Source organism: Pristiophorus japonicus, chromosome 19 (assembly GCF_044704955.1).
Source record: "Pristiophorus japonicus isolate sPriJap1 chromosome 19, sPriJap1.hap1, whole genome shotgun sequence".
Classification (NCBI taxonomy): Eukaryota; Metazoa; Chordata; class Chondrichthyes; family Pristiophoridae; genus Pristiophorus; species Pristiophorus japonicus.
In genome coordinates, this window is record NC_091995.1 from 597,609 (window position 1) to 610,770 (window position 13,162).

General features: G+C 55.5%; 1 protein-coding gene across 1 annotated transcript in view; it reads right to left on the bottom strand.

The window, feature by feature from the left end:
• egfl7 (EGF-like-domain, multiple 7) overlaps positions 1-10,820 on the bottom strand; it is a 57,409-nt gene extending 46,589 nt beyond the window's left edge. The window contains exon 1 of the mRNA XM_070861106.1: positions 10,771-10,820. Within this exon, the coding sequence (XP_070717207.1) occupies positions 10,771-10,781 (11 nt within the window). The 5' untranslated portion in view covers positions 10,782-10,820. The remainder of the gene's footprint in view (positions 1-10,770) is intronic.
• Between the last annotated feature and the right edge of the window lie 2,342 nt (positions 10,821-13,162).

Sequence of the window (13,162 nt, forward strand, 5' to 3'; positions counted from 1 at the left end):
TGAATCTCACACACACACCCGTCTATGCATCTCACACACACACACACTGCCCTGTCGATGAATCTCACACACACTCACACACTGCCCTGTCTATGAATCTCTCACACACACACACACACACACACACACAGCCCTGTCTATGAATCTCACACACTCACACACTGCCCCTGTCTATGAATCTCACACACTCACACACTGCCCCTGTCTATGAATCTCACACACACACACACACTGCCCCTGTCTATGAATCTCACACACACACACACACACACACACACACACACTCACACTGCCCCGTCTATGAATCTCACACACGTACACACTCTGCCCTGTCTATGAATCTCACACACACTCACACACACACACTCACACATACACTCACACTGCCCTGTCTATGAATCTCTCTCTCACACACACGCACACACACACACTTACACTGCCTTGTCTATGAATCTCACACACACACACTTACACTGCCCTGTCTATGAATCTCACACACACACACTTACACTTACACTGCCCTGTCTATGAATCTCACACACACACACTTACACTGCCCTGTCTATGAAACTCTCACACACACACACACTGCCCTGTCTATGAAACTCTCACACACACACACACTTACACTGCCCTGTCTATGAATCTCACACACACACACACACACACACACTCCCCCACACTCTCCGATCCCAGCCTGCCAATCTACCAGCCCCGGGACACACACACACAGGAACCTTTTCCCGGACCTATCCTTCACTCCCTGGACTGCTGCACAGATTCATCTCCAAGGACCCACCTGTAATTTTATGCAGAGACACAGAGAGAGCGAGAGAGACTGTCGTTTCCTTGCAGGATGAAGGAGGGAGCACACTTCGCGATGTTGCCGTTCCCAGCACAAGTTCAACAACTCACAAAATCAGCCCTGTGCTCAGCACTGCGAACTTTGGCGAGTTGAAAAGTTTGTGCTGGAGTGATGTGAGTGAGTGAGTGAGTGTGGGCGGAGGGCGACTCCTGCTGGTTGAAGCCTCTCACAGCACCCAGCTCTCTCCGGACACCTTCACACCATTCCTGCTCGCAAATCGGCAACTTCCTCTCCCAATAAATGTTGTTGTGTAAGAAACACTTATAGCACCATTAACAACCTCAAGGCATCCCAAATTGCAGAGTGCCGCAGTACAGCGGGACCTGGGGGTACTTGTGCATGAAACACAAACGGTTAGTAAGTAGGTACAGTCCGGACCGGGGTCAATCGGGACTGCGTCATCGCCCTAACCCTGAACTCAACCTTCCTCACTGCCATGCTCCACCTCACAGTCGACAAGCTCCCCGCTGGAGTGGAACTAAACTACAGAACCAGTGGGAAGCTGTTCAACCTTCGCCATCTCCAGGCCAGGTCCAAGATCACCCCAACCTCTGTCATCGAGCTACAGTACGCGGACGATGCCTGCAAACTCCAGGATATAGTCGATGTATTTACTGAGGTGTATGAAAGTATGGGCCTTACACTAAACATCCGTAAGACAAAGGTCCTCCACCAGCCTGTCTTTACCGCACAGCACTGCCCCCCAGTCATCACGATCCACGGCCCGGCCCTGGACAACGTGGACCATTTCCCAGACCTCGGGAGCCTCCTATCAACAAGAGCAGACATTGCCGACGAGATTCAACACCGCCTCCAGTGCAGCCTGAGGAAAAGAGTGTTTGAAGACCAGGCCCTCAAATCTACCACCCAGCTCATGGTCTACAGGGCTGTAGTAATACCCGCCCTCCTGTATGGCTCAGAGACATGGACCATGTACAGTAGACACATCAAGTCACTGGAGAAATATCACCAACGATGTCTCCGCAAGATCCTGCAAATCCCCCGGGAGGACAGACACACCAACGTTAGTGTCCTCGACCAGGCCAACATCCCCAGCATCGAAGCACTGACCACACTTGATCAACTCCGCTGGGCAAGGCCACATTGTCCACAGGCCAGACACGAGACTCCCAAAGCAAGCGCTCTACTCAGAACTCCTTCACGGCAAACGAGCCAAAGGTGGGCAGAGGAAACGTTACAGGGACACCCTCAAAGCCTCCCTGATAAAGTGCAACATCCCCACCGATACCTGGGAGTCCCTGGCCAAAGACTGCCCTAAGTGGAGGAAGTGCATCCGGGAGGGCGCTGAGCACCTCGAGTCTCGTCACCGAGAGCATGCAGAAACCAAGCGCAGGCAGCGGAAGGAGCGTGCGGCAAACCAGTCCCACCCTCCCCTTCCCTCAACCACTGTCTGTCCCACCTGTGACAGGGACTGTGGCTCCCGTATTGGGCTGTTCAGTCACCTGAGGACTAATTTTTAGAGTGGAAGCAAGTCTTCCTCGATTCCGAGGGACTGCCTATGATGATGACAGCAAGTGATCAGGAAGGCCAATGGTATCTTGGCCTTTATTGCAAAGGGTATGGAGTATAAAAGCAGGGAAGTCTTGCTACAGTTATACAGGGTATTGGTGAGGCCACACCTGGAATACTGCGTGCAGTTTTGGTTTCCATATTTACGAAAGGATATACTTGCTTTGGAGGCAGTTCAGAGAAGGTTCACTCGGTTGATTCCGGGGATGAGGGGGTTGACTTATGAGGAAAGGTTGAGGAGGTTGGGCCTCGACTCATTGGAATTCAGAAGAATGAGAGGTGATCTTATCGAAACGTATAAGATTATGAGGGGACTTGACAAGGTGGATGCAGAGAGGATGTTTCCACTGATGGGGGAGACTAGAACTAGGGGGCATGGTCTTAGAATAAGGGGCCGCCCATTTAAAACTGAGATGAGGAGGAATTTCTTCTCAGAGGGTTGTGGATCTGTGGAATTCACAGACTCAGAGAGCTGTGGAAGCCGGGACATTGAATAAATTTAAGACAGAGATAGACAGTTTCTTAACCGATAAGGGGATAAGAGGTTATGGGGAGCGGGCGGGGAAGTGGAGCTGAGTCCATGATCGGATCAGCCACGATCGTATTAAATGGCGGAGCAGGCTCGAGGGGCCGAATGGCCGACTCCTGCTCCTATTTCTGATGTTCTTATGGGGGTGGCTGTGATTGGAGCCATGTTGGGACCTGTGTAGGACTGTGTTCCGTTGCGTTAGACATCAGATCCCACACACACTCCGCTGTAGTAATGGCTGGATCAGGTCTTTATTTAAACCTTCACACTACTCAAAAAGCAGTGCCAATATTCTCAGTGAAGTCAATCAGACAAGTGTGTAACCGGCGGCTGATTGAATCCTGCTGGAACCAATCTCACGCCCACAATCAATTTCACAACAACAGTTCATTGCATTTATATAGCACCTTTAACATTGTAAAACCTCCGAACACACTTCACCGCAGTGTTATCAAACGAAATGTCACACCGAGCCAGATCAGTAGAAATTAGCACAGGTGACCAAAAGCGGGGTCACAGAGGGAGGGTTTAAGGAGTGTCTTGGAGGAGAGAGAGGGAGAGAGGAGGAGGGGTTTAGGGAGGGAGTTCCAGAGCTTGGGGCCCAGGCAGCTGAAGGCACGGCCACCGATGGTGGAGCGATTATAATCAGGGATGGTCAGGAGGGCAGAGTTAAAAGAAATAGAAAGACTTGCATTTATATAGCGCCGCTCACGACCACCAGACGTTCCAAAGTGCTTTACAGCCAATGAAGTACTTTCGGAGTGTAGTCACTGTTGTATTGTGGGAAACGCAGCTGCCAATTTGTGCACAGCAAGCTCCCACACACAGCAATGTTGCCCCTCTGACAGTGCGGCACTCCCTCAGTACTGCCCCTCCGACAGTGCGGCACTCCCTCAGTACTGCCCCTCCGACAGTGCGGCACTCCCTCAGTACTGCCCCTCCGACAGTGCGGCTCTCCCTCAGTACTGCCCCTCCGACAGTGCGGCACTCCCTCAGTACTGCCCCTCCGACAGTGCGGCGCTCCCTCAGTACTGCCCCTCCGACAGTGCGGCACTCCCTCAGTACTGCCCCTCCGACAGTGTGGCACTCCCTCAGTACTGCCCCTCCGACAGTGTGGCACTCCCTCAGTACTGCCCCTCCGACAGTGCGGCACTCCCTCAGTACTGCCCCTCCGACAGTGTGGCACTCCCTCAGTACTGCCCCTCCGACAGTGCGGCACTCCCTCAGTACTGCCCCTCTGACAGTGCGGCACTCCCTCAGTACTGCCCCTCCGACAGTGCGGCACTCCCTCAGTACTGCCCCTCCGACAGTGCGGCACTCCCTCAGTACTGCCCCTCCGACAGTGCGGCGCTCCCTCAGTACTGCCCCTCTGACAGTGCGGTGCTCCCTCAGTACTGCCCCTCCGACACTGTGGCACTCCCTCAGTACTGCCCCTCCGACAGTGCGGTGCTCCCTCAGTACTGCCCCTCCGACAGTGCGGCACTCCCTCAGTACTGCCCCTCCGACAGCGCAGTGCGGCACTCCCTCAGCACTGCCCCTCCGACAGTGCGGTGCTCCCTCAGTATTGCCCCTCCGACAGTGCGGCACTCCCTCAGTACTGCCCCTCCGACAGTGCGGCACTCTCTCAGTACTGCCCCTCTGACAGTGCGGCGCTCCCTCAGTACTGTCCCTCTGACAGTGCGGCACTCCCTCAGTACTGCCACTCCGACAGTGCGGCACTCCCTCAGTACTGTCCCTCCGACAGTGCGGCACTCCCTCAGTACTGCCACTCCGACAGTGCGGCACTCCCTCAGTACTGCCACTCCGACAGTGCGGCACTCCCTCAGTACTGCCCCTCCGACAGTGCGGCACTCCCTCAGTACTGCCCCTCCGACAGTGCGGCACTCCCTCAGTACTGCCCCTCCGACAGTGCGGCACTCCCTCAGTACTGCCCCTCCGACAGTGCGGCGCTCCCTCAGTACTGCCCCTCTGACAGTGCGGCGCTCCCTCAGTACTGCCCCTCCGACACTGTGGCACTCCCTCAGTACTGCCCCTCCGACAGTGCGGTGCTCCCTCAGTACTGCCCCTCCGACAGTGCGGCGCTCCCTCAGTACTGCCCCTCTGACAGTGCGGTGCTCCCTCAGTACTGCCCCTCCGACACTGTGGCACTCCCTCAGTACTGCCCCTCCGACAGTGCGGTGCTCCCTCAGTACTGCCCCTCCGACAGTGCGGTGCTCCCTCAGTACTGCCCCTCCGACAGCGCAGTGCGGCACTCCCTCAGCACTGCCCCTCCGACAGTGCGGCACTCCCTCAGTATTGCCCCTCCGACAGTGCGGCATTCCCTCAGTACTGCCCCTCCGACAGTGCGGCGCTCCCTCAGTACTGCCCCTCTGACAGTGCGGTGCTCCCTCAGTACTGCCCCTCCGACACTGTGGCACTCCCTCAGTACTGCCCCTCCGACAGTGCGGTGCTCCCTCAGTACTGCCCCTCCGACAGTGCGGTGCTCCCTCAGTACTGCCCCTCCGACAGCGCAGTGCGGCACTCCCTCAGCACTGCCCCTCCGACAGTACGGCGCTCCCTTAGTACTGCCCTCCCGACAGTGCGGCACTCCCTCAGTATTGCCCCTCCGACAGTGCGGCACTCCCTCAGTACTGCCCCTCCGACAGTGCGGCACTCTCTCAGTACTGCCCCTCTGACAGTGCGGCACTCCCTCAGTACTGCCACTCCGACAGTGCGGCACTCCCTCAGTACTGCCCCTCCGACAGTGCGGTGCTCCCTCAGTACTGCCCCTCCGACAGTGCGGTGCTCCCTCAGTACTGCCCCTCCGACAGCGCAGTGCGGCACTCCCTCAGCACTGCCCCTCCGACAGTGCGGCACTCCCTCAGTATTGCCCCTCCGACAGTGCGGCACTCCCTCAGTACTGGAGAGCGGGCAGGGAAGTGGACCTGAGTCCATGATCGGATCAGCCATGATCGTATTAAATGGCGGAGCAGGCTCGAGGGGCCGTATGCCTACTCCTACTCCTAGTTCTTATGTGATAATGACCCGATCGTCTGTTTTTGTTGATGATTGAGGGATAAATATTGGCCCCAGGACACCGGGGAGAACTCCCCCGCTCTTCTGCGAAATAATGCCCTGGGATCTTTTACATCCAACTGAGAGAGCAGGCGGGGCCGAGATTTAACGTCTCATCCGAAAGACGGCACCTCCGACAGTGCGGCACTCCCTCAGTACTGCCCCTCCGACAGTGCGGCACTCTCTCAGTACTGCCCCTCCGACAGTGCGGCGCTCCCTCAGCACTGCCCCTCCGACAGTGCAGCACTCCCTCAGTACTGCCCCTCCGACAGTGCAGCACTCCCTCAGTACTGCCCCTCCGACAGTGCGGCACTCCCTCAGTACTGGAGAGCGGGCAGGGAAGTGGACCTGAGTCCATGATCGGATCAGCCATGATCGTATTAAATGGCGGAGCAGGCTCGAGGGGCCGTATGCCTACTCCTACTCCTAGTTCTTATGTGATAATGACCCGATCGTCTGTTTTTGTTGATGATTGAGGGATAAATATTGGCCCCAGGACACCGGGGAGAACTCCCCTGCTCTTCTTCCAAATAGTGCCCTGGGATCTTTTACATCCACCTCGAGAGAGCAGACGGGGCCTCCAACAACAATTACTTGTATTATATGGCACCTTTAAATTCAAGGCTGTCTTGGATAGACTTTTGGATATTAGGGGAATCAAGGAATATTGGGATCAGGCAGGAAAGTTGAGTTGAGTTCAAAGATCAGCCATTAAATGGTGGAGCAGGCTCGAGGGGCCGAATGGCCTACTCCGGCTCCTGTGTCCTTCTGTCCTTAACATAGCGAAACCTCTGAAGGTGCTTCACAGGAGACAAAGAATTCGACAAAGGTTGAGGAAGGCAAATGGTATATTGGCCTTCGTTGCAAGAGGGTTTGAGTACAGGAGCAAGGATGTCTCACTACAGTTATACAGGCCCTTGGTGAGACCACACCTGGAGTATTGTGAGCAGTTTTGGTCTCCTTACCTAAGAAAGGATATACTTGTCACAGAGGGAGTGCAGCGAAGGTTCACCAGACTGATTCCTGGGATGGCAGGACTGTGGTATGAGGAGAGATTGGGTCGACTGGGCCTGTATTCACTAGAGTTTAGGAGAATGAGAGGGGATCTCATTGAAAGGTATAAAATTCTGACGGGGTTGGACAGACTGGATGCGGGGAGGATGTTTCCCCGGGGCTGGGAAGTCTAGAACAAGGGGTCACAGTCTCAGGATACGGGGCAGGAAATTTAGGACCGAGATGAGGAGAAATGTTCTCACTCAGAGGGTGGTGAACCTGTGGAATTCTCGACCACAGAAGGCTGTGGAGGCCAAGTCACTGAATATATTTAAGAGGGAGAGAGATAGATTTCTAGACACAAAAGGCATCAAGGGGTCTGGGGAGAAAGCGGGAATATGGTGTTGAGATAGAGGATCAGCCATGATCATATTGAATGGTGGTGCAGGCTCGAAGGGCCGAATGGCCTACCACTGCTCCTATTGTCTATGTTTCCATGACCAGCCATGGGGGTTGACTTATGAGGAAAGGTTGAGGAGGTTGGGCCTCTACTCATTGGAACTCAGAAGAATGAGAGGTGATCTTATCGAAACGTATAAGATTATGAGGGGGCTTGACAAGGTGGATGCAGAGAGGATGTTTCCACTGATGGGGGAGACTAGAACTAGGGGGCATGGTCTTAGAATAAGGGGCCGCCCATTTAAAACTGAGATGAGGAGGAATTTCTTCTCTCAGAGGGTTGTAAATCTGTGGAATTCGCTGCCTCAGAGAGCTGTGGAAGCCGGGACATTGAAAAAGTTTAAGGCGGCGCTAGACAGGTTTCTTAATCGATAAGGGGTTATGGGGAGCGGACAGGGAAGTGGAGCTGAGTCCATGATCGGATCAGCCATGATGGTATTAAATGGCGGAGCAGGCTCGAGGGGCCGAATGGCTGACTCCTGCTCCTAGTTTCGATGTTTCTATAACAGAGAGCAGCACCCATCCTGTACTGGGTGGATGTTTCTGTTGGGTTGATGTGATTGCAGGAAATGAAACTCGATATCAGTGAGAACGGAAACCTCTCCCATCCTGATAAACAAACTCTCAGAAGGTCGTTACTCTTTACGATTAGTGGTCATGTCCTGGCCCTCTCCGGCTCCTTCTCCTCTACACTTCTGCGTCCATTGTCCCAAATACTTTTGTTCCAATGAACGGACCTCAAGCAGCAACCTCTCGCTCCACGGGAAGAGCAGCCTTTGTCCTCCACAACAGCTCACCCATCGAAACCATGACCGTCTTCACTACCTCAGCCGCAAAAAAGTCCTTTTCGCAAAGCATCTGCTCGTCACTTTTCGCGTGTCACTGTTACATTACCAAGTCACAGTCGACGTATTTACCGAGGTGTACGAAGGTATGGGCTTTACCCTAAACGTCCGTCACACAAAGGTCCTCCACCAGCCTGTCCTCCCCACACAGCACTGCCCCCCAGTCATCAAGATCCACGGCGCGGCCCTGGACACCATGGACCATTTCCCAGACCTCGGGAGCCTCTTATCAACAAGAGGAGACATTGATAAGATCCAACCCCGCCTCCAGTGCACCAGTGCAGCCTTCGGCCGCCTGAGGGAGAGTGTTTGAAGACCAGGCCCTCAAATCTACCACCAAGCTCATGGTCTACAGAGCTGTAGTAATACCCACCCTCCTGTATGGCTCAGAGACATGGACCATGTACAGTAGACACCTCAAGTCGCTGGAGAAATACCACCAACGATGTCTCCGCAAGATCCTACAAATCCCCTGGGAGGACAGACGCACCAACATTAGTGTCCTCGACCAGGCCAACATCCCCAGCTTCGAAGCACTGACCACACTCGACCAGCTCCGCTGGGCAGGGCCACATTGTTCACATGCCAGACATGAGACTCCCAAAGCAAACGCTCTACTCGGAACTCCTTCACGACAAGCGAGCCCAAGGTGGAAAGAGGAAACGTTACAGGGACACCCTCAAAGCCTCCCTGATAAAGTGCAACATCCCCACCGACACCTGGGAGTCCCTGGGCCAAAGACCGCCCTAAGTGGAGGAAGTGCATCCGGGAGGGCGCTGAGCACCTCGAGTTTCGTCGCCGAGAGCACGCAGAAACTAAGCGCAGGCAGCGGAAGGAGCGTGCGGCAAACCAGTCCCACCCTCCCCTTCCCTCAACCACTGTCTGTCCCACCTGTGACAGGGACTGTGGTTCCCGTATTGGACTGTTCAGTCACCTAAGGACTCAGTTTAAGAGTGGAAGCAAGTCTTCCTCGATCCCGAGGGACTGCCTGTGATGATGAGTGTGTCATCGACTCACCTCTCCATGCACTCTCTGACAATCCTTTCCCCTCGACATTCCTGTGTCCACATTGTTCAATGGGAACTCTTTATGTAAACCAGTCACGCTGTAGTGACACCCTCCCACCACTAGAGGCGCTGCAGCCTGACATATTTCCTTCAAAGAAAGACTTGCATTTATATAGCGCCTTTCACCACCACCGAACGTCTCAAAATGTTTTACAGCCAATGAAGTACTTTTGGAGTGTAGTCACTGTTGTATTTTTGGAAACGCGGCAGCCAATTTGCGCACAGCAAGCTCCCACACACAGCAATGTGATAATGACCAGATAAATTGTTTTTGTTGTTGATTGAGGGATAAATATTGGCCCCAGGACACCGGAGATAACTCCCCTGCTCTTCTTCGAAATAGTAACATGGGATCTTTTACATGCACCCGAGAGACTCGGTTTAACGTCACATCCGAAAGACGACACCTCCGACAGTGCGGCGCTCCCTCAGTACTGCCCCTCCGACAGTGCGGCACTCCCTCAGTACTGCCCCTCCGACAGTGCGGCGCTCCCTCAGTACTGCCCCTCCGACAGTGCGGCGCTCCCTCAGTACTGCCCCTCCGACAGTGCGGCTCTCCCTCAGTACTGCCCCTCCGACAGTGCGGCGCTCCCTCAGTACTGCCCCTCCGACAGTGCGGCACTCCCTCAGTACAGCCCCTCCGACAGTGCAGCACTCCCTCAGTACTGCCCCTCCGACACTGCGGCGCTCCCTCAGTACTGCTCCTAAAGGTAGCAGGCCAGGTGGATAAGGTGGTTAAGAAGGCATACGGAATACTTGCCTTTATTAGCCGAGGCATAGAATACAAGAGCAGGGGGGTTATGCTTGAACTGTATAAAACACTGGTTAGGCCACAGCTGGAGTACTGCGTGCAGTTCTGGTCACCACATTACAGGAAGGATGTGATTGCACTGGAGAGGGTACAGAGGAGATTTACGAGGATGTTGCCCGGACTGGAGAATTTTAGCGATGAGGAAAGATTGGATAGGCTGGGGTAGTTTTCTTTGGAACAGAGGAGGCTGAGGGGAGACCTGATTGAGGTGTATAAAATTATGAGGGGCCTGGATAGAGTGGATAGGGAGGACCTGTTTCCCTTGGCAGAGGGGTCAACAACCAGGGGCATAGATTTAAAGTAATTGGGGGGAGGTTTAGAGGGGATTTGAGGGGAAATGTCTTCACCCAGAGGGTGGTGGGGGTCTGGAACTCACGGCCTGAAAGGGTGGTAGAGGCAGAAACCCTCACCACATTTAAACAGTACCTGGATGTGCCCCTGAAGTGCTGTAACCTACAGGGCTACGGACCCAGAGCGGGAAAGTGGGATTCGGCTGGGTAGCTCTTGGTCGGCCGGCACGGACACGATGGGCCGAATGGCCTCCTCCCGTGCTGTAAATGTCAGTGGGTGTGTGATGGTGCGCGACACTGTGTGATCACCTGTGTGGAAACACTCACCTCTCCAACATGTCCTGGGCCGAGTCCTGCTCATTCTCTCCCCCCTTGCAGCTCCCGGTCCGCTCTGGTGCTGAGCGAGGCTCCGAGGTTGCAGCCTGTCGTAAATCCCTCCCCACTTACCTTATCTCTCACACTGGGCGCCACTTCCTCTGACTGAGGGGAGCCTGCACATTGGACACAGTCACTTGGCTTCATAAATCTCCGGCTCACATCGCTCCCAGGGGCTTTTTTTTCGGGGGGGGGGGGGGAAGGAATGTTCTGGCAGTGGTTCTTGTGCTGCGGCTATTTAATTATTTTGCCACCACAGATCTACAGTGCGTGTGTACCGAGAGAGTGGACAGTGTGTGTACAGTGCGTGTGTACCGAGAGAGTGGACAGTGTGTGTACAGTGCGTGTGTACCGAGAGAGTGGACAGTGTGTGTACAGTGCGTGTGTACCGAGAGAGTGGACAGTGTGTGTACAGTGCGTGTGTACAGTGTGAGTGTACAGTGAGAGTGGACAGTGCGAGTGGACAGTGCGAGTGGACAGTGTGTACAGTGCGTGTGTACCGTGCATGTACAGTGCGCGTGGACAGTGCGCGTGGACAGTGCGCGTGGACAGTGCAAGTGTGTACAGTACGTGTGTACAGTGCATGTAGTGCGTGTGTGTACAGTACGTGTACAGTATGAGTGTGTACAGTGCGTGTGTGTAGAGGATGTACAGTACGTGTACAGTGCAAGTGTGTACAGTACATGTACAGTGCAAGTGTGTACAGTGCAAGTGTGTACAGTGAGTGTACAGCGCGCGTGCAGTGCGTGTACAGCACATGGTCAGTGCGTGTACAGCCCGTGTACAGTGCCCATGTGTGGTGTATACCCAGGGCGGGTCTCTCTCTCGGTCGGACACGGTCCATTGACCCGATAGAAATCGTGCAGCACTGCAAATATTCTAAACAGGAAATGCTTCCAAGAGATTTGAGGAATGTGGAATCTCTGTCCTCACCGTGCGGCTCCCGATTCACAGCGCGGCGCTGGTCCGAGACACGAGATCGCTGTGTGTGACAGTACATTGCAGGGGGGCGTTCATGGTCACAGAACCCCAGTCGCAGCCCCCGCTACAAAACAGTACTGCCCCTCCGACAGTGCGATACTCCCTCAGTACTGCCCCTCCGACAGTGCGGCACTCCCTCAGTATTGCCCCTCCGACAGTGCGGCACTCCCTCAGTACTGCCCCTCCGACAGTGCAGTACTCCCTCAGTACTGCCCCTCCGACAGTGCGCCGCTCCCTCAGTACTGCCCCTCCGACAGTGCGGTGCTCCCTCAGTACTGCCCCTCCGACAGTGCGGCACTCCCTCAGTACTGCCCCTCCGACAGTGTGGCACTCCCTCAGTACTGCCCCTCCGACAGTGCGGCGCTCCCTCAGTACTGCCCCTCCGACAGTGCGGCGCTCCCTCAGTACTGCCCCTCCGACAGTGTGGCACTCCCTCAGTACTGCCCCTCCGACAGTGTGGCACTCCCTCAGTACTGCCCCTCCGACAGTGCGGCGCTCCCTCACCCAGTCAGAGGCGAGTGTGCTGCCCAATGAACCACAGCTGACACTATAAGAGAGAGCGACAGAGATAGAGGGACTGAGAGCGAGGTTGATAGAGAGAGAAAGAGAGAGAGACATTGCATGAACTAATGATGTGCAGTGATCACTAACTGAACTTTAATGATCTCGAAGAGATGAAAATATTCTGGTCACAGTGTGTGGGGGGTGTGTGTGTGTGTGTGTGTGTGTGTGTGTGTGTGTGTGTGTGTGTGGTGGGGGTGTGTGTGTGTGTGTGTGTGTGTGTGTGTGTGTGTGTGGTGGGGGTGTGTGTGTGTGTGTGTGTGTGGTGTGTGTGTGTGTGTGTGTGTGTGTGTGTGTGGTGGGGGTGTGTGTGTGTGTGTGTGGTGGGGGTGTGTGTGTGTGTGTGTGTGTGTGTGTGTGTGTGTGTGTGTGTGTGTGTGTGTGTGTGTGTTGTGTGTGTGTGTGGGGGGGGTGTGTGTGTGTGTGTGTTGGGGGGGGTGTGTGTGTGTGGGGGGGGTGTGTGTGTGTGGGGGGGGTGTGTGTGTGTGGGGGGGGTGTGTGTGTGTGGTGGGGGTGTGGTGTGGGGGGGGTGTGTGTGTGGGGGGGTGTGTGTGTGGGGGGGGGCGGTGTGTGTGTGTGGGGGGGGGGCGGTGTGTGTGTGTGGGGTGTGTGTGTGGGGGGGGGGGCGTGGGGGGGGGGGCGTGGGGGGGGGGGGTGGGGGGGGGTGTGGGGGGGGGTGTGGGGGGGGGGTGTGGGGGGGGGGTGTGGGGGGGGGTGTGGGGGGGGGTGTGGGGGGGGTGTGGGGGGGGGTGTGGGGGGGGGGTGTGGGGGGGGTGTGGGGGGGGTGTGGGGGGGGTGTGGG